Genomic DNA, 21,045 nt, shown 5'->3' on the forward strand with positions numbered 1-21,045 from the left:
CCACTGCAAGGTAACCCTCAATGTCTGTTCCTTTTCACGGAATCAGTTGTCGGTGGCTGCCTCGGGTAGCCCGGACCCAAGACAAAATTACGGATCCGTAAATATATCTTTTGTAGGGGCTTCGATTCAACGCACCAGGCGTCCGAATTGGAAATACCGTTCTCAGACCGAGAGGGGCTTTACTGAAAGAGCGACAACTAAAAGACATTTCCAACGAACCATTTATTTTTATCAAACTGTTATTCTCAACAGTCACATAAATTACACAGCATGTTTAAGTCGGGAGATTTCACATGGGAAAAAATGTTTAATTCTCGAAGGCAGGCAAAATGGTACCACACAATATGTACTTGGGGGAGGGGAGGGAGCCTCTAAACAGTCAAATAAAGGAAAGTATTATTTAAAAACAACACAGTAAAAAAGGCGGAACATCTCTTCCCCATTTCATCCAGTGCTCCAACCGAACGCGTTTAATGTTCTCCCGTCACCGAGACAGCGGTATCTCGCGAGCTACAACCGGACGCATTGAAGGTTCTCCCGTCGTCGAGACGGCGGTATCTCGAGGGCTACGTTTTACGGTGGTTAGGCAGGATGGAAAATGAAATAAGTCTCATTAATACACACAGCTGCCCTTGGAATTTCAATCCGTTCTTTACCTTCATTAACTTAAAATTCACAAAGTGCACAATTCAGATATGTCAAAAACCGAATACGCTAGTCTACCGGCAGTTGCCCATGCGGAATACTTAGTGGTCTATGAGAACGAATTAGGTTATTTCCCCCAAAACTGTATAAGAAAAGCCACTGTAAAACATCTAATTTCCAAGGTTATGCTAGTAGTTCTCTTGTAAACCGAACAGTAGAAAAAACATGGATCAATTAGGTAGGGTAAAGGAAAAAAAACAAAATCCGAAACACTAGAAGTTACCAAACGTTTTCAAGGAACAAGCATCACAACAGACATCTGCATTCAGTTTTGTAGTGTTTACCAAGATAATCGATTTATTCCAGCCAATCCACTTCATCGAACTCCGAATCATCTTCGGAGTCGCTATATTCCACGGCGATGCGGCGAGACAGGATGGTGGCGACGTCGTTTTCGATACGCTCGTGTTTGGCCTCCTGTTCCCGCTGCTCCTCGACTTTCCGTAGCTGAATACCTGAGGGAGAACGACAAAGCCAAATCTCTTGAGTATCGTAAACGGGAAAGAGTACGCTTCGCCTCTTCGACCAAAACGGGTCCCGGGGAAGGTGAAGGGCAAGCAAATAAGGGGTCTGATCCCACGAGGGCGTTTCAGATAAATACGTCGCTCCTCTTGTTGCCGGGAGATCTTGCGACCCTAAGCTCGTTGTGGGCCGGGAAAAGGTCCGGAAGTGTTCTACTGTACCCTCTCACCCTCTCACAGGTGCTGGCGACAGTGCTCTGCACACGGTGAGCGCTCGATAAACGCGACTGACTGACGTGAACGGCCCGCTGAGCTCAATGTGTCTTAAAATGGAGCTCCCCATCGTCCCTCCCAAATCTTTCCCAGGCTAGAAGCTCGATATGGGCGGGGAACGTGTCTGCTGATTCTGTTGTACGGTTTTCTCCCGAGGGCCCGGTACGGTGTTCCACACCTAGGAAGCGCTCAAAAAGTACCAGTGACTGACTGATCGATCTCTCCCACCTAATCTTCCCGTGACAGACGACAAAAGGAGAAGCCGGACCGCAGTACATGATTTCCTTAGGCATTCTAGCCCGTGACTTTCCAGGAGGGATCTTAACGGCCCAAGGGTTTACGACCCTCCTCCTCAGCTCCTACCGAGGGAATAATGTCCTTCCCCGGCCCCCTAATACGATCCGCTCGTGGGGTTTGACAAAAGAGGATTTTGATTTTTCTTCCTTGTAGGTTTCCCAGGAGACGTCCCGGCACGCTGGCCTGTCACCGGACATTATGCAACCTCAACTGCTGGCAGTGGTCAGAGGATTCAAAATGGATGGTCTCTCGGTAGAGGCGTGAAATTTTTAGTGTTCTCTTTTTACCGGGAACGCCACCCCCGACCTTTCAAACTACGCTCGGACGTAAACACGAGAGGACGAGTGGGAAAGATCTGCCGCCGGGGCGAAGACGAGTTCCACGCGGAACATCAAGCGGCATCGGAGGGAGTTCCTGGCCCGAGGTGATCCCGTAGGACACAGCCCACCCGGACCCCCCGAACGCTTCCGCCGAACGGCTCCCGAAGCGACGGAGGACGGTACCTTTGCGGATGGCTTCCAGGAGGACGCTCCTGGCGTCGCTGATGACCGGCAGGGTCGACGGATGGCGCTTGGTCTCGGGAGCGGGGACGATTTGGGACGGGGGAGACGGAGGCAATAATGGCGCGTGAGCGCCGGGCCCGGTGGACGGAGGAGGGTGGAGGGCAGCGGGGGGATGGGAGAGGGCCGCGACGGTGACGGGGGACGACGGCCGGATGCCGGGAGGGGGGAGAGGAGGAGGCGGTGGAGGCGGGGGGAGCCCCGGAACCTCCCCCTGGGGAAGCGGATGAACCGGGACAGTCTCGCCCACTTGGGCGGCTCTAGCGACGGGCGGGGAGGGCTGGATCAGAGGGGGTGCGACGGGAGGCGGAGCTGGGTGCAGGACCCCGGGGGCGATCTGGAGAGGGGCCGGGGGCGGAGGGACGGCCGGGGCCTGCAGGGCGGCGGGCGGGGGCGGGGGCGGGACGGGCGGCGGGGGAGTCGAGGTCATGGAAGATCGCAGCGAGGACGTCGACAGGGCAGACGGAAGCGGGGGCGGGGGCGGGGGCGGCGTGGGGCTCACGAACACCGGCGGCCTGCCCGTGGCCGGAGACTGAGGACGGCTTTCTATCAGGCTCGTCGTTGCGCTGAAACGAGAGGCCCCGCTGGGTTACGGACGGCGGAGGGGGTCGGGCGTTTCCCAAACGGTTCACGCTACGGGGTAGCGGTCACCGGGCTTCGTTTTAACGCTCCGCCTTTGGGTGCGCTCTCTCTGATTAAGCGATAGGGAGAAGGAAGGCACCCTGTGGAAACCGACCGGGGTCATCTTCGCTTTGCCGTTCGGCCCACGGGAAGACCCACCAGAAAACCCAACTGCCTTCGCCGTAAATGAACGACCCAGCCAACGTCCGGAGGGTTCGCGTGCGTGGCTATTTTCAAGGGCGGAATTCGAGACTTACTAAAATATAAGTCTCGTCGGAACGGAGCTCGGGCCCCGCGCAGAGTGAGCGCTCAACGACTGAGGTGTCGGACCCAGCGGCTTAAAGGGCGCTCATCGGAGCTCTAGGCTTCTGCTACCTCTCTGAGTTTCCTCGCGTCTCCTCTGCTTCCCCCGGGTCTTTCGCGACTTTCGGGTGAAGGGCCGGGATGCCGAGCCCCGACACCGAGGGATCACCAAGTCGCACCCGGCTTTTAAAACGGCGACAGCGAACGCTAATATACCGCTTGGGGGATCTGACTGCAGGGGCGACCGACTACTGCGCCACAGATCCTTTCTGCTTCTTTTTCCTCTGCCCCGGGGCCCGCCAGGCCCGCCGGGACAACACCCCAGCGAGGCTTTGGGGAGACGAGTACCGAGGCGGGAAGCCCCTCAGAAAAACCGCACCCACGGGGCCGAGGAGAACGTCTTGATTCTCTCTCTCTGCGCCCTCCGTCGATCCCGCTGGCCGATAGGGCTCCCGCACCTAGCCCGCTACCCCCAAGCCCCGTTCCGATCTCGGAGCCGCCTCCGGGAGAAGGAGCCGACGGCCGCGGTCCTTTCCGGGGCGCGGCCGGCCTCACCTGATAGAGGGAGGGGCTGGCTTGGGCTCCCCGGCCCCGTGCATCGGAGGAGGGGGAGGCGGTGGCTCGTGGGGTCGGACCAGCACCCGCTCCTCAGCTCGGTTCAGGAGTTCGCTCATCTGACTGAAAGGAAGCGCAGCCAGGGAATAGGATCCGTCCATATGATCCACATACGCCTGAGGCCTACAAGAAGAACAGAACCCGTGAGCGGGGCTGCCGAGCTAGTCCCTTTCATAAGGATAACGACCGTGGGACCCGTCGAGGGCTTATTCCGTGCCGGGCCCCGTGCTAAGCGGCGGGGTGGACACCAGCGAATTGGGTTGGACGGGCTCTCCGTCCCGCACGGGGCTCATGGTCTTGAGCCCCGTTTTGCAGGTGAGGTAAGGGGGGCACGGAGAAGCGAAGTGACTTGCCCGGGGCCACACGGCCGACAAGTGGAGGAGGCGGGATCAGAACCCATGACCTCCCGAATCCCAGGCCCGGGCTCTAGCCACTACTTGGTGGGCAGGGAACGGGTCTAACAAATCTGTTAGAGGGTAATAATAACAACAACGACAGATCTTATTTATCTACTTATTTCTTTATATTGATGCCTGTGGGCAGGGAGTGTCTCTCTTTCCAAGTGCTTAGGACAGAGTAAGCGCTCCAAAAATAGGGGTGAATGAATGAATGATATCTGGTATTTGCTAAGCGCTTAGCCGCGGGCCGGGCTCTGTACTAAACGCTGGGATAGACAGATCCGAGCTTATCAGACCGTTAGCCAGCTGTGGGAAGGGAACGTGTCCGTTAGGAGGGGGTTTGAGGAGGAGGGCTACCAGCAGAGAGCCGTAGCAGAAACCTTGGCAGAGAAGGATTTGGAAGGGTAGTCCGCCCGTTAGAAGGCGATGTTATGAAGGAAAACCGAATTAAAAGGAACCTTGTTTCAAAATGAGCAGCCGGGCCATTAGCAATTTCAATGTGCTTGTGTAAGAGATTAGCATCGGCGTCATCTTCGGCCAGTTCCGGACCCTGGGCCAACTTCTGCCACTCTCTCCGCCTGTCATGAGGCGCCCTGGGCACTTTCTCTGGTTCATGAGGACGATCCAGATTCTTCTGCTACAACAGACGTGTACAAAAACCAGGGTTACCGATGAAGCGCCGCCCCTCTTGAAAGCAAGCCCCGAGAAACATCCCACTCGAATCCCCCGCTCGAACGTTCACGGCTAAAATGGGGGGAGGGCTCCATTAATGGCGGCGTTTTTGCCTTTCCCAGTCCATCTCTGCCGATCGATTCACCGGCCCGGGTTTCCGCAACGTGGCTCTGGAAGCCTCACACGTCATGCGTACATGAGGACTGCACGGGACAGCTTCCAGAGCCGAAAGGCCCGATCTCTGCTCGTGATTCCCGGTTTGTCAGAGCGGCTGGTGAGAACACGGAGAACTCCGGCCTACCTAGGCCTCTCTGCACCGGAAGAGAGAGAAGCCAACCGTGTGGAAAGCGAGTGGGGCAAGAACCAGCCTCCAGTGAACCTAGAAGCGCAGGCTGGGGCATCTGGAGCAAGCCCGAGGTGAGATGACTTCTCGTCGAACCTCTCTATCCACCTGAGAGATACCGGCAGCCGCGGCTGCCCGGGGCAAACCGACGGCAATCCGAAAAGTAGTTTCCGAACCTGCATTTTTCTTTTTAATTTTACCGGACCTGATGAAGTCTCACGCTGCCAGCCAACAAAAGGAGGATGTGATATTAGTATTTTTTTTTATGGCAAGAAAGCGCCGAAGAGCATTTAGTTGAGCTGGCTTTAGAGCCTCCGATGCCAACCGACTCGTTGTACGATCTCATCTAGCTCGTCGCCGACCTCTCCCCAACATCCCGCCTCTGGCCTGGAACACCCGCCCTTCTTCATATCCGAGACAATCACTCTCCTCACCTCAACAGCTCATTAAATCACATCGCCTCCAAAAAGGCGTTCCCCAACTAAAAAAACTTTCATTTCCTCCCCTTCCCACGTCCTTCTGCATCGCTCACGCACTTGAATTTGTCCTCCTCCCTCAGTGTCGGAGCAGAGCCGTGATTTATCTATATTAACATCTGTCTTCCCGCTAGACTGGATGCTCATTGTGGGCCAGGACCGTGTCCGTTATACTGTACTCTCCCAAGTGCTTTTCACGGTGTTCTGCACGTAATACGCGCTCAGTAAATTAGATGTATTAATTGATTGGTAGCTGAAGCCGACAGGATATTCCTGCAGATCAGATGGACCCGGAGGTTATCTAACCTCGCACGGGCACGTGAGCTACGCTGGGAAGCGGTGGGGCCTAGTGGAAAGAGCCGGGGCCCGGGGGTCGGAGGACCCGAGTTCTAATCCCGGCTCTGCCACTTCATCGATGGTACGGACTGAGCGCTCACTGCGTGCAGGGCACTGTACTCAATGCACGGGAGAGTACGCTACCACAGGGTCAGTGGAAACATTCCTGGCCCACAACGATCCGAGAGTCCACGGGCAGGTCACTTGCCTTCCCCGTGGTCCAGTTTCTTCAACTGTCAAATGGGGATTTGAGGAGGGAGGGCGGTCCGGGCCGGCGGCAGGATGCGGGCTAGGGGTCGGGGGGCGAGACAGGCGAGACGGAGGCCCAGGGGGAAGGTGAGCAGCGGAGGAGTGGAGTGTGTGGGCTGGGTTGGAGCAGGAGAGTAGCGAGGGGCTAGGCGGTGGAGTACGACGGTGAGGAGAACAAGGCGCTCGGGAGAGGATGACAGAGTTAGTAGATAGGGTCCTTGCCTTGGAGGAGCTTACATTCTAGCAGGGGAGCTAGATGGCGAAATCACTTATAGGTAGAAAGAAAGAGAAAAGAAGAATATCTTTACCCTTGCCCTCCTCAGGCCTGGTCTCAGAGAGATGCGCCCCGCTTGGTCTCTACCACAGAACCCCACGAACGGAGCCTTTGCTGCCCCGGGGGGTTTTCTGGACACCTCCAGACCCCGCCCTAACCCAGTTTGGCATTTTGGGGGTGCCCCCGTCCCCCTCTTCCCAAACCCCATGGCTCTGAGGTGGCGGACCGGGCCACGAGGCGGGGACCGTTAGAGGAGGGACTAGGAGTGACGAACGGGAGTCCGTCGGACAATGAGGGATGCCCACCTGGCGCTCGACCGCCAGTGAGAGGCCGCGGGCCCCGACGGGCAGCCGGGGGACAAACGAGGGGTCGCTCCTGGGGGAGCATCTCCGGGAGGGCCGAGGGGAGCTGATCAGGCCAGCCGGGGGCGGCCTAATGCCAACTAAACGTTGCGTTACAACCCCGCCGGTGGAAGCCGCTCGGTCCTCGGACCCGCCATCTTGTGCCGAACCCTCCTGTGAGGGAGTGGGATTAAAGATCTCTGACTGGGAGCGAGCTCTGGCCTCTGCGTTCTCTAACGCCGCACCTCACCGGCAGCTGTAGCGAGTACACACGTGAGTTAGCGTTTATGTCCTAGGGGATGCGGAGTAATCATAACAATAATAAGAGTAATCGCGGTATTTATGCGGCATCCCTGTACTTACGGGGTGGGGTAGCTCAGAAGACACGGACATAAGCCCTACAACAGACTGTGAGATAAGCGTTGAGGTGGCGGTCGTGGGGATGTAATCAGGGAAGAGTAGAAATTAATTAGGTAAGGCCTCCTGGAGGAGATGTGATATCACCCAAGGCCTTGAAGAGGGGAGGTCTGTGGTCGGGTGGTTTTGAAGGGGGGAGAAGCAGAGGGACTAGTGGAAAGAGCCTGGACCCGGGACCTGGGTTCTAATCCCGGCTCCACCACCCTGCCAGCCAAGAGACCTCGGGTAAGTCACAACTTCTCTGGGTCTCGGTTGCCACATCGGTAAAATGGGGATTGAAATACCTGTCCACCTGGGTTTTCTCATACCTACCCCAGAGCCAGGGCCCGGAACATAGGAAGCGTTAAACGCCACCAGTCATTATTCTTATTAGGGAGTTCAAGGCAAGGGAAGCGTCTAGACAAGCGGTGGTGAGGGGAGAGATGAGGGTGAGGCACAGTACGTAGCTAGGAAGAGGTGAGTCCGCTGTTGGGTAAGGACTGTCTCTGCCAGATTGTACTTTCCAAGCACTTAGTACAGGGCTCTGCACACAGGAAGCGCTCAGTAAATACGACTGAAAAGTCAGACACGGTCCCTGTCCCACCATCTTTACCCCCTTTACAGATAAGGTAACCGAGGCCCAGAGAAGTTAAGTGACTTGCCCAAGGTCCCACAGCAGACAAGCTCGTTGTGGGCAGGGGACGCTGTACTCCGCCGAGTGCTTAGTAAAGTGCTCTGCAATCAATAAGTGTTCAATAAATCCCACTGACTGATTGACTGAGGGAGGCAGGCGATAGATAGGGGCCACAGGGGGATCCAGAAAAGACCTCCTGCTCTTGGGCCTTCCCTTTCCGATTCCGGAGCGCCCAGCTCCTTTTCCATCTCCTCACTCCACAGGGTCTTTGACGGGAGGGGACTGAGGAAAAGTCAGACCAGAGGCCAACTGGTTACTCCCGGCCCTTGGTCTGCTATGCGTTAGCCACTCTTTCCACCTCAGCTCCAGCCCCTCAACATTTTTGCATTTCCCAAATTCGAAGGCGGGGCAGTCGGGTGAAAGGAAGCGGTGACAGGCGACTACCTGTAAGCCCTTCGAAGGTTCTCACTTTAGAGGGGACATATCTCAAATTCAGGTATGACGATACTCTCAGCCTACAGAATCATATTTAATGGAAAACAAATCAATATAAGACTCGCTACCGTAATACTATCGGTTCAGAAACCCTTCCAAAAATCTCTTTTACCTACCACTGAGAGTTTACAAAAATATCTTAGCACCAACTCTTCATGTACAACAGCAGTGTGGCTCAGTGGAAAGAGCACGGGCTTTGGAGTCAGAGGTCATGAGTTCGAATCCCAGCTCTGCCACTTGTCAGCTGTGTGACTGTGGGCGAGTCACTTAACTTCTCTGTGCCTCAGTTACCCCATCTATAAAATGGGGATTAAGACTGTGAGCCCCACGTGGGACATCCTGATTCCCCTGTGTCTACCCCAGCGCTTAGAACAGTGCTAGGCACATAGTAAGCGCTTAACAAATACCAACATTATTATTACAACAAACCGGTATTCTCCACATCTTTAAAGTTCTGTTAAAATCACATCTCCAACCAGTACTCTCCTCATCTTTAAATTTCCGTTCAAATCATATCTCCTCCGGGAAGCTTTCCCTGAATAATCTCTCATTTTGGCAGTATCTATGCCTTTTAGATAAGCCCAGAGTTATTTACCCCATCCCTATGGCACTTTAAATATTCTATCAGGTGGCCAGTGGCATTTATTGAGCACTTACTACGTACCGAGCACTGTACTAACGGCTTGGGAGAGTACAATAAAGCAGAATTAGCAGAGGCATTCTGAGTGCTTCAGATTCTTGTGATTGTACTGCCCCAAATGTTTCCTCCAGTGCTCTGCACAGGATAAGTGCTCAATAAATACCGTTCATTCATTCAATCCTATTGATCGAGTGCTTACTGTGTGCAAAGCACTGAATTAAGCGCTTGGGAGAGTCCGCTATAACAGCAGACACATTCCCTGCCCACAGTAAGCTCACAGTCTTGAGGGGGAGCGAGAGCTTACCCGTGACACTTGGACAGCTTGCATTTCCTCCTTTTATTCACCCCACCCTCGGCCCCACCGCGCAGGTCCGAAACATATTTCTATTAATCTCTGTCTCCCCCTCTAAACTGCTTTTCCTTCTAATGGTATTTGTTAAGCGCTTACTATGTGCCAGGCTAAGCGCTGGGGGAGATACAAAGCTAATTAATTGGCTCAAGGGGCTCACAGTCTTAATCCTCATTTGAAAGATGAGGTAACTGAGGCACAGAGAAGTGATCACACAGCAGAAAAGGGGCAGATCCAGGATTCGAACCCAGGTGTTTCCAACTCCCAGGCCTGTGGTCCGCCCACTAGGCCACGCTGCTTCTTCCCCTCCTTGTGAGCAGGGAGTTTGTCTACCAACTCCCATTATATCGTACTTTCCCAAGCGGTTTGTGCAGCGTTCTGCTCACTTGATTGGTTGATCGATTGAATTTTCAGTCTCACAGTATATTTTACAAAGCTCTCCTCTACTAATTTGATGGTATTATATTCTCCCAAGCCCTAAATTTGGTGCTCTGCACAGAGCAAGCACTTCAAAAGTACCACTGACTGATTTACTTGCTTAATGGCCTCCACTGCAATATTGTCTCACTCTGATTTTTGAAGAGGAAATAAACATTATTTTTTGCTCCACATAACTGTGAGAAGGAGAAGCAGACAGGTGAGAACGTGACGAAGCAGAATTCGTTAAGAATACCTCGTATCGTACTCTCCCAGAGAAGGAAAAGAAGCAGTTTTAAGTGCCTTTTCTTCTTCTTCTTCCTCCTCCCTTCCTTTTATTTTCTCCCGCACCCCCTATTGCTAGACCTAATTCTTCATGAAACTGTCTCTCCCATATTTTGGGGGTCAAAATTATTCAAACAAAGGGGAAAATTTTGCCTGGCCGTAAGCAGCATTTGAACGGGAATTCACTGTGCCAGGAACGCTGCTTCCCACACATGAAAGGATCTTCTGGAAACTCTAAATCACTGCTCCTTAGTATTGCAGAGGGGAATAGCGCGGATTTAAAATTCCTGTCTACTTCAGACTGATTTTAAGCAGTGAAAATTGATGCTGCTGACCATTGGTATGTGTCAGCGAAAGAAGCGAAGCTCATTTTAATTGTAAATTTTATCCTGCATGATGGGAGCTGTGGACTATTCCGACTGCTTTCAAACGTTCTTCCCCTGGCCCCTTAATTCCCACTGAAACAGTTGCTGATAAAAAAAAAAAGAAAAAGGATTTTTGGATAACATTTGGCTTGCAGTGTACAACTTATCCCCATCTTTCCTCCCTGATGATCATCTTCAACCACTCACTCTCTGATGACTCCTTCTCTTCTCCGTTCTGAAACGCCCATGCATCTCCTCCCCTAAAAAACCTCTTCTCTGGCCTCACTGCCTCCTGCCACGGCTCCCCACACTCCTCGAATGAGTCGTTTTCACGCACCCCCATCCATTTCCTCTCCTCTCTCTCCATGACTTCCAGCCATCTGGAAATCTCTCCACGACTTCCAGTCCCCCGGCTCCGCTCCCCTGGAACTACTCTTTCCCAAGCCATCGATGACCTCCTCCTTGCTAAATCCAACCGACTCTCGCCACCTAAATCGCCCCCCGGCCCTCTCGGAAGCAGCCTTCTTCTGGAAACTGACACCGTCTGACTTTGGTTTCATTGACCTCTCGGTTCGCCTCCTACTTCTCCGGCTGCTCCATCTCCATCTCTTTCTCCATCTCCTTTTCTCCCTCGCACTCTCTAACGGTGTAGGTTCTAAAGGTTCACTCTTGGGTCTCCAGTTTTCCATTTACCCTCGCTCCTTTGGGGAACTCATCCGCTCCCACAGTTTCGACTACGATCTCTACATCTCCATCCCCTCTCCTTCTTAATCTTGCAGTTCCTCCTCTCTTCCTAACCTCCTAACCAGCAAGCGCTTAATACAGGGCTCTGCGCCCAGCAAGGGCTCCGTAAATCCCATCGAATGAACGAACGGACTTCAGGACGTCACTCCCGATGTCCCACCATCTCCCCAAACTCAACAGGAAAAAGTAACTTGTTTTGCTGACATATATCACCGGTCGGCAATATCAATCTTCGCTGCTTAAAAATCAGTGTGAAGCGCAAGTGCATTTTAAATGCTCCCCTCTGTGACACAAAGGAGTATTGATTAACTTCCGGAAGATCCCGCTGAATGTGGGAAAGAGCATTCCCGGCAGAGTTCATCTTCTCGCCCAAAGTCCATCCCCCTCCCCCCTCCCCCCCAGACTTTCCCATTACGATCAACACCACCAGCATCTTCCCCGTCTCAAACACCTGCAAACGCGGCATCATTCTTGACTCATTCAACCCACACATTCAATGAGTCACCAAATAAATCCTTGCAGCACTATCATCCACATTGCCAGAACCTTTCTCCTTCTCCCCATTCGAACCGTTACCACACCAGTCCCGGAACTGGTCACACCCCCTCCTGCCATATTAGCCTCCTCGCTGACCCCTCCGCTTCCAGCCTTTCCCTTTTCTAGATCCTACCTCACTCTGCTGCCCGGATCATTTCCCTGTAAAAATCAATCCATGCGTTCTTCGAACGGATCCAACAGGGGTCCACTCACTTCTGCATCAGGCAGAAACTCCTCCCCACTGGATTTAAGGCACTCATTTAGCTCTCCAACCTCTTGCCTAGCCTCTCTCCCCTCCCACTTCCAATCCTTCCCGCTTCGTATCTGACACACCTCCACTCTCATCTCCGAAGCCCTACCGAAGCGGGGAGCGGCTTGGTGGGGCAGGTGGAGCCCCGGCCCGGGAGTCGGAAGGTCAGGGGTGCTAATCCCGGCTCTGCCCCTCGTCTGCTGGGTGACCACGGGCAAGCCACTTCACCTCTCTGGGCCTCAGTTACCTCATCTGTACAATGGCGACCGAGACTGTGAGCCCCAGGGACTGTGTCCAACCCAATTTGCTTGTATCCACCTCAGCGCTTAATTCGGTGCCGGGCACATAGTAAGCGCTTAATAAATACATTATTATTCTACCTCCTTCAGGATGCCTTTCCTGACTAAAACCTCATCTCCACCCTACCTGCCCCACAACTACATCACTACATTTTTAAAACGAGTTAGAACTAACAGAGATCCTTGGATTTCTAAATGTGTACATTACCAGCTGAAATCATTCGCTACCTAGTAAGCTCATTATTTATTCTTTTAAAACAGAGCACCAACTCTAAGCTATTTAATACAATCACATGTAGGGGGGAAAAAAGTCCAAAATACTTAGCTATAGTATTTTTTCTATAAAGATGAAAAGAGAAGAGTACTTGACTAAATTCCACATCTGTAAACATTCTTCCAGAAAAAACTCAAATCTGTGCTCGGTGCGTGGCAAAACAGTACCTTCTGCTTTCGCTTCTCCTTCCTTTTGTCCTCTGTGTCTTGCAACATTTTTTCTTTCCATAGATCAAAGAAATATGAAGGATTGGTATAAAACTTCAATCCTTCTTTTCCATCATCCCTGAGGTAAAACAAGGCATATCATTATATCATGGATCATCTGGATACACCATTCTTTCAGTTAAGAACACATAATTAACAATATGGGGACACTGGGATGAAAGCTATTAAATATTTTCATTACTCATGCAAAAAGCTAGATTTGAAAGCACCTTGAGTACTTGGGAGCAAATCCAAAGTATTACTAGTACCATGATAAAACAACTAAAGTTTGAAAACGTGTTTGCGCAAACACGCGTACATAAAAAGCTTAAGAAAAAGAGAAACCTTGTCTATGAAATCAATTGTGACTCAAAATATAGCATTTACTGAAGATTTCATGTGTGGGAAAAAAACGGATTTTATGGGCAGTTTTCCTTCTCACTCTACACCTGAAAATGCTTGGAAATACATTCTTTTATCAGTTACTCTAACGAAAATGATAGGAAAGACATTCTCTCTTACTCTGACACCGACCTGTAAGGAGTAAGTATGTTTAAAGGTGGAGGCTGTTCACAGACATCGTATGTTTCCTGCAAGGGAATAGGTAAAGTCTTGCGATCAAAGAGCTGCTGGTCTTGAATCGTGGAACTCCGGAAAGCCTTCCTCATTGTGATATCTTGCAGGGACACTGGAAGAGAAACATCGTACAACCAAACTCTCGTCAAATACTTAATTTCGTTCTCGACTGCATTTCGAGTTACCGCGCTTCTCGGGGTCCCAGATTCCTCATTTTAACAAGGAGATTCAATAACGTGTGGTTGTTGTTTCTGGTCGTTCGGTCTATTGATTGAGCGCTGTGTGCAGAGCACTGTACTAAGCAATTGCAACTTGGGAAAGTCCGATATGACAACCAATAGACACATTCCTGCCCACAATTCATTCATTAATTCAATCGTATTGACTGAGCGCTCACTGTGTGCACAGCACCGTACTAAACGTTTGGAAAGTACAGTTCAGCAATGAAGAGAGACATTCCCTGCCCACAAGGGGCTTATGAGCTGCGGGGGCTGGGCGGGAGGGAGATGCACATCACTATAAATTAAAAAAAAAATACAATCCACCCCAGTACTGAAAACAGTGCTTGACACATAGCAAGCGCTTCATATGATCATTATTTACTACCATCATCATTATGGCAGTTGTTAAGCACTCATCGATCCATCGGTGGGATTTATTAAGCCCTTGCTCCGTGTAAATGAGCAAGGGAGACCCGGAGACACATTCTCTATGGGTCAAGCACTGGGTTAAGCTGGGGTAGACACCAGTTGATTAGGTGGGACACAGTCCCCATCCCACAGGGGACATCCACCCACCCCCATCACCCCCTCACGCCCCAGGAGCCTGTCTGGGTTTAGCCCCAAGTCACCATTGGACCCCACTAGCCAGCAGCCTCTTGGGCTACTCTCTTTTCTTCCTTTCCAAGAAGCCGGTCTTTCTTTCCAAACTGATTCTTTTGGGCTCTGAGCCTTTTCCCACCTCTTTCCACTTCTGTGTTTCTCCCCAACTGCTTCAACCCCCTCTGGCTTCCTGCTTTTCCAGCTATTATTCCCCCCTTTCCTTTACGGCTCCCGCAGGCCCCGGCTCGTAGACGTGCAGGATGTAGGGATGCGTCATCTAAATATCTAAGTGATATCTGGCACACTGAAACGCCCAGGGCAGCCGCAGTGGGACTCTTTTAAACGCACCCATTAGAGGAGAATAGTCCACGTAATTTTCCACGTGCGACCTTGCTCAATGAAAGGACGTCATCCCAAATGGCCAGATCTGTGATTCCGATTCAGACCAGAAAGGTATATTCGGTTTGACTTTCTTTGTGGTCCCCCAAAATATCGCTGCTTTAGGAAACCTCACAAAATGCCACAGGGAGCTCTTGGACTGCGAATTCTTTCCCTCCAAAATACCACACATTTTCGACATTTTATTTGTTTGCTTATGGCTTGAGCTACTTGTACTGCGTATCAGCATTTCTGAAGAATAAAGGCATGAATGTGGGAATGATTATTCGTTGCAGACGCCCTGTAAATTTCCACCTACCCACATCTCACATCATCAATCATCACTGAGTGCTTATGGCGTGCAGAGCGCTGTACTAAGTACTGGAGAGAGTACGATACAAGAGAGTTGGTATCCAGCTTCCCTGTCCACAATTTAACACTTTGAGTGAAAACACTAAGAAATTTACATTAAAGGCAGGCAGTATTTGCCATCTCCCAACTGCTTAGTACCAGCGCTCGGCAGTGCTAGCGCTCAATAAATACGGCTTGATCGCTCCGTACACAGTAAGCGCTCTCGATAAACCGATGGGGATGGCTGAGGTCAGCGGGTCGAGGATGCTGGGCCACCGGTGGAAGGGAAGCTTTGACCCTGATCTGGCCATGTCACCAATCTCTTACCTCATTTTTTTCTTTGCTTTCAAAAACCAATCATTCTGTGTGAGCATTTCCTGACTCTTTAGGGAATGCACTATTTTTGTAAACTCCATTTAGACAGCTCTGAGGAGAGAGCAACATGATCTCTTTTTTCTGCTTTTAAAAGAGTATGTCCAGCACAATAAAAACGCTACAGGGAATTCATCGGATTGATCGGTCGGTCGTATTTACCGAGCGCTTACTGTGTGCAGAGCGCGGTACTCAGCACTTGGGAGAGTGCGATATAAGAGTTGGTAGACCCTGCCCACAACGAGCTTGCAATCCAGAAAGGGATCCAGACGTTAACACAAATTGCATAGACGTGCCCAAGTGCCGTGGGGCCGAGGGAGGGGGTGAAGAAAGGATGACAATCGCACGCAACAGGGAATAGGAGAAGAGAAAACGAGGGCTTCTTGAAGGCCTCTTGGAGGAGATGTGATTTTAATAAGGCTTTGAAGGTGGGGAGGGCGATCATCTGTCAGATAGGAAGAGGGAGGGTGCTCCGGGCCAGAGGCAGGACGTGGGCGAGAGGATGTGGGCTAGATAGGCAAGAGCAAGATACACTGTCATTAGAGGAGCGAAGCCCGCCAGCTGGGTTATAGTAAGAAGTCGCGGAGGTGAGGTGGGAGGGGGACAAAGTGATTGAGGGCTTGAAAGCCAACGATACGGAGTTTCTGTCCGACGGGCAATCGCTGAGGGTTCTAGAGGAGCGAGGAGACACGGAATGAACTCTTGGCTAGAAAAATGATTCGGGGTAGGAGAGCGCAGTCTGGACTGGAATGGGAGAGATGGGAGGCTACCCGGTAATCAGGACGGGCTAGGGCGAGCACTGGGATTAGCAGTTTGGTTGGGGAGGAAAAGGCGGTGCGCAGGCTGAACCGACAGGGTCCGGCGACAGGCCGGATGCGGGGCTGGAACGAGAGAGACGAGTCGAGGAAAACGTCAGGTCACGGGCTTGGGGCAGGATGGTGATGTTGTCTACGGCGACGGGACAGTCAGGGGCAGGTAGGTGTTCGGGTGGGAAGATTAGGAGTTTTGTTTTGGACGCGTTAAGTTTGAAGTGTCGGTGGGACAACAAGTGGAGACGTCCTGAAGGCACAAGGGAATGCGAGACTACGGAGAGGGAGAGAGAGACCAGGGCTGGAGATGTAGATTTGGGGAGTGTAGATAGAGGAGAGAAGGGGACCCAGGATGGAGCCTTGAGCGAGTCCCGCAGATGGGGGGAGCGAGGGGAAGGGGAGGCAGAAAAGGAGCCTGAAAAGGAGACTGAGAAAGGATGATCAGTATTCCATTGTTCCACTTTGGATTCAAAAATGTGCAGCTTTCAAAAGATCCATTCTACTGCTGGCTCAGAGAAAATCCCTGAGACAAACTAAACATTTTCCTCCCGGTTTCTCAGCCCTTCTATTCATCTTCCCGGCAGTAGAAGCTAATGAGAAATGGAAACGGCTTATATTTCAGAGACTCCAAGCCCACAACTCCCTCCCGAAGCCTTTAGAGTACCCCCCGGGCTTTCTCCTCCTCCTCCCTAACCCCCAGTGACCTCACCAAATACCTCGCTAAAAGAGAAACCATCAGGGGTGAACTTCCAAGTCTCTCCTCTGTCTTCTTACTGCTCCGCTCCCAGCTCCTCTTCGGCAGCTGCCTCTCGGGAGATCTCCTTCCCGTTCTCCAGATACACCTCCTTTACCTGTGCCTCTGCCTCCATCTCTAAAAACTCACACCCTCCTTCCTTCCCTCCCTGCTATTTCTGATCTCTCCACTCATGCTTGGCTCCTCTGTCTCTTCCTTCAAACCCGCTGGGGACCTCACTTGGAAGAAAAATGCCGTCCCTTTGAGTCCACAGTCCCTTCGAACTTTTGGCCGATTGTTGTCCAAAATCGTTAGAGTGTGCAAACGCATGGTGACTTCACTTCCTCTCCACTTCACTCTTCTCTTGACCCGTTACAGGCAGGTTTTCCCCTCTTTCATTCCACTGGGACCACATTCCCCAAAGCCACGACCCCGCCTCAACGACGAGAAGCGGCCCGGCCTAGCGGAAAGAGCGAGGGCCCGGGAGTCAGGAGGCCCTGACTTCGAATCCCAGCTCCGCCACTTGTCGGCTGTGTGACCGCGGGCGACTTACTTGGCTTCTCTGTGCCTCAGTCGCCTCAGCTGTAAAATGGGAATTAAGACCGTGAGCCTCCCGTGGGACGTGGATGGTGTCTAACCTTCTATGTAACTCGGCGCTTAGTACATAGTAAGCGCTTAAATGCCATAAACCCCCACCCCCGAAAATAAAACTAATGACTCCTCATGGCCAAGTACCACGGCCTCTGTCCTAATTCTTCTTGACCCCTGAGATGACACTTCTCACCATTCCTTTCTTCTAGTAAGTTTATCAGGTAGTAACTGTGGGATTTGCGAAGTGCTTGCTTACGAGTGCCAAGGACCGGGACAGAAATTAAAGAGAATTAAATCAGACGCGGTCCTCGTCCCACATGGGGTTCACAGCCTGAGGAGGAGAGAGAATAAATAGCTAATCCCCACTTTATGAGGAAACTGAGGGACAGAGAAGTTAAGAGATTTGCCCAAGGTCACACAGCAGGTACTTATTAAGTGGTGGACCCGGGATTAGAACCCAGATCCTCTGCCCCAGGCCCGTGCTCTATCCGCTAGGCCACGCTGCTTGCTTTTGATGGCTTGATGCCCTCCCAGTTCTCCTCCTACCTCTTTGACCATTCGCCTGGTTCATTTTCTGGATCCCCTTCCACTTCTCACTGTGAGTAGCCCACCGGGCTCCTTTTTGGGTCCCCAACTCTCCCAGCTTTCAGGGAACTCATCCGTTGACAAAACTGGGCTGGCTCTTCTGTGCGGGTGACCTCCCAATCTACCTCCCTAGCCTCGAGCCGGCTCCGTCTCTACAATCCCGCACCTTCTCCCGCCCCCAGGATGTCTCCAGGACAAGCGACATAAAAAGGGTCACAAAGAGGAGAATCAAGAGCGATAGCTAGGTCTGTCCTCATCTAGACTGCTAGCTTGTTGTGGGCGGGGAACCTATCTACCAACTCGGTCATACTCACACAATTGCTTAGGACGGTGCTCTGCAAACAATAAGGCCTGGGAGTCGGAAGGACCTGGGTTCTAATCCAGACTCCGCCACCTGTCTGCTGTGTCACCTTGGGCAAGTTATTTAACTTCTCTGTGCCTCAGTTCCCTCAACTGAAACAAGACTGGGAATCCCACGTGGGACATGGACTACGTCCAACCTGATTAGCTTGAATCTATCCCAGCACTTAGTACAACGTCTGGGACGTATTAAGCACCTTACAAATGCCACCGAAAAAAAACAAAGCACTCTAATAATACAATTGATTGGTGTGAAGTAGTGGAAATTAACTGGAGAAAAATTCCTGGATTTCAGGAAAGCACGGAAGACATAGAGAAGCATAGAAAAGGCCTGGATAGTAGCAGACAGAATAGTCTGAAGCAAGGAGAGGTAGGAAGCAGGAAGGCAAGTGAGGAGGACGATGAAATAGTCGAGTTTGGGAGATGATGAGGGCTTGAACCAGGAGTAGTCTAAAGAGGTTGGGTGGAGAGATAAGCGTGGATCTGGGAAATAATGCGGAGAAAGACTGAGCAGGCTAGACTGACAAATGAGATGCGGGAGTCAAAAGACAGCACGGAGATTACGGGTTTCTGGGATACGGTGAATAGCGGTCCTGGCGATTGGGATGGGAAAGTTAGATGGAGGGGTGGGTTTTTGAGGAAGGAAAGGTCATTCAGTTTTGAATTTCAGGTGCTGCTCTAGGATCCACGTGGGGATGTCCAGAGGCAGGAGGAAATAATAAAACTGTAGAGCAGGAGAGAGGTGGAGGAGGTTAGCGACGTATGCTCGACTGGCAGCCATCTAGACGTAACAGCTGAAGTCACGAGGGCAGATGTCCGTCAATGGGCAGGGATTGTCTCTATCTGTTGACGAACTGTACATTCCAAGCGCTTAGTACAGTGCTCTGCACATAGTAAGCGCTCAGTAAATACTATTGAATGTCCTTCTGGAGACTGGATGTACATACAGTGAAGCGGTGTGGCCTAGAGGATAGAACCCAGGCCTGGGAGTCAGAAGGACCTGTGTTCAAATCCCAGCTCCGCCACTTGTCTGCTGTAGGACCTTTGGCAGGTCTTTTCTCTTTTCTGTCCCTCAGTTCCCTCATCTGTAAAATGGGGATTACGACTATGTGGGACCGGGAGCCCGTCCAACCCGATTATCTTCTATCTCCGCGCTTAGAACAGTGCCTGGCACATAGTAAGCGCTGAACAAATACCGCAGTTAATTAATTAGTGAGAAAAGATGGGGATCCAGAACAGAAACCCGTGGGGAAACCCAGTTGAGGGATGAACGGCAGAGGAAGTCAGCAAATGTCAATGAGAAGGAAGGGTCAGAGAGGTGGGAGAAGAACCGGGGAAGCCAAGGGTCAGCAAAACCAAGGTCAGATACCATTTTGAGGAGAAGCAAGAGGCCATTTGATGGTAGCCACGAGTTCGAGGAGGATGAAGATCGAATACAGCCCCCTGGATTTAGCTAAGGAGACGGGAGTGCAGTAAATGGGGCAAAAACCGGATTGCCACGGGTCAGGAAATGAGTGGGTAGAGAGAAAGCAAAGGAAATGGGGGTGGGGGATACAATCTATTTAAGGGGTTCTGTCAGGAAACGCCTGCCAAATTCAATTCTGTTGCATCGTACTCTCCCAAGCGCCTAGTACTGTCCTCTGCACATAGGAAGCGCTCAATAAATATCACTGATTGATTGAAAGGGAGAGGGGAGATGGTGTACAGCTGGATAGTACACCGAGGTCCCGAGAAGCAGCGTGGGTTCCTGGAGGGAGCACGAGCCTGGGAGGCAGAATGACCTGAGTTCTAATCCCGGCTCTCCCCACCGCTTGCTGCGCGACCCTGCGGGAGTCACTTAACTCCTCTGTGCCTCAGTTTCCGCAACTGCGAAAGGGGGATACCTGGTCTTCTTCCTCCTTACACTGGGATCCCCAGGCGGGACAGGGACTCTGTCCAACCTGATGAACTTGTACCTTCCCCAGGGCTTGGAACGGGGTGTGACACATAGTAAGCGCCTAACAGATATCACTCCACTGGTCAATCTTCAGAAACCTCCAACACTGACCGGTGGCTTTAAGGCCCTCAGTCAGCTTTCTCCCACCTGTCTGACCTCCATGTACAACCCAATCCACACACCTTGCTCGTTTAACGCCAACCTACTCTCGGTTCCACAAGCCCGCCTAACCCGTCAACCCTCTGCCCACGTCTTCCCTTGGGCCCGGGAACTCCCTCCCCTTTCATCTCCAACTGTCCACCACCCTCCCCATCTTCAAAACTCCTCCTCGGGTAATTCGCATCTACGTAAAATAAAATTATTTGCCAGAAATCTGTATTCCCTGATGGCAGTGATTATAATTCATCCACATTTAACAACTCTCCGGGGCGGGAGGGGTAAAATTTCCGTTATCCGTGTTCATCTCTCTTTTGGCAGAAAAAGAACTTGCATTTTGGAGACAGTGGCACTTAATGCTCTCCATCAAGCCATGTGATGGGCTTTTCCCCCCACCAAAAGGCTCTAGGGTTATTTTAGCTCATAAATCGCCTTTTAAATTTCACGCCTAGGGTTTGAAACAGAAACTCCTTATCGGCGGCGGCTTTAAAGTACTCCATCGGCTTGTCCCCTCCTCCTTTACCTCCCTAAATCTCCCACCGCAGGCCAGCCCGCACACCTT

At 51.7% G+C, this 21,045-nt stretch overlaps 1 protein-coding gene across 4 annotated transcripts in view; it reads right to left on the reverse strand.

Moving 5' to 3' along the window:
• Nucleotides 1–203: 203 nt before the first annotated feature.
• Nucleotides 204–21,045, reverse strand: part of WASF1 (WASP family member 1) — a 69,874-nt gene continuing 49,032 nt past the window's right edge. For 2 of the 4 annotated variants that reach the window (XM_029047579.1, XM_029047580.2), the window contains exons 5-10: nt 13,350–13,503; nt 12,777–12,894; nt 4,692–4,870; nt 3,776–3,958; nt 2,240–2,862; nt 204–1,160 (exon numbers count right to left, since the gene is read on the reverse strand). In XM_029047579.1, coding sequence (XP_028903412.1) covers nt 1,003–1,160; nt 2,240–2,862; nt 3,776–3,958; nt 4,692–4,870; nt 12,777–12,894; nt 13,350–13,503 — 1,415 coding nt within the window. In that variant the 3' untranslated portion in view covers nt 204–1,002. The remainder of the gene's footprint in view (nt 1,161–2,239; nt 2,863–3,775; nt 3,959–4,691; nt 4,871–12,776; nt 12,895–13,349; nt 13,504–21,045) is intronic. The other 2 variants (XM_029047581.1, XM_039914822.1) reach the window with 2 other exon arrangements.

The sequence above is a fragment of the Ornithorhynchus anatinus genome, chromosome 19 (genome assembly GCF_004115215.2).
Source record: "Ornithorhynchus anatinus isolate Pmale09 chromosome 19, mOrnAna1.pri.v4, whole genome shotgun sequence".
Lineage (NCBI taxonomy): Eukaryota > Metazoa > Chordata > Mammalia > Monotremata > Ornithorhynchidae > Ornithorhynchus > Ornithorhynchus anatinus.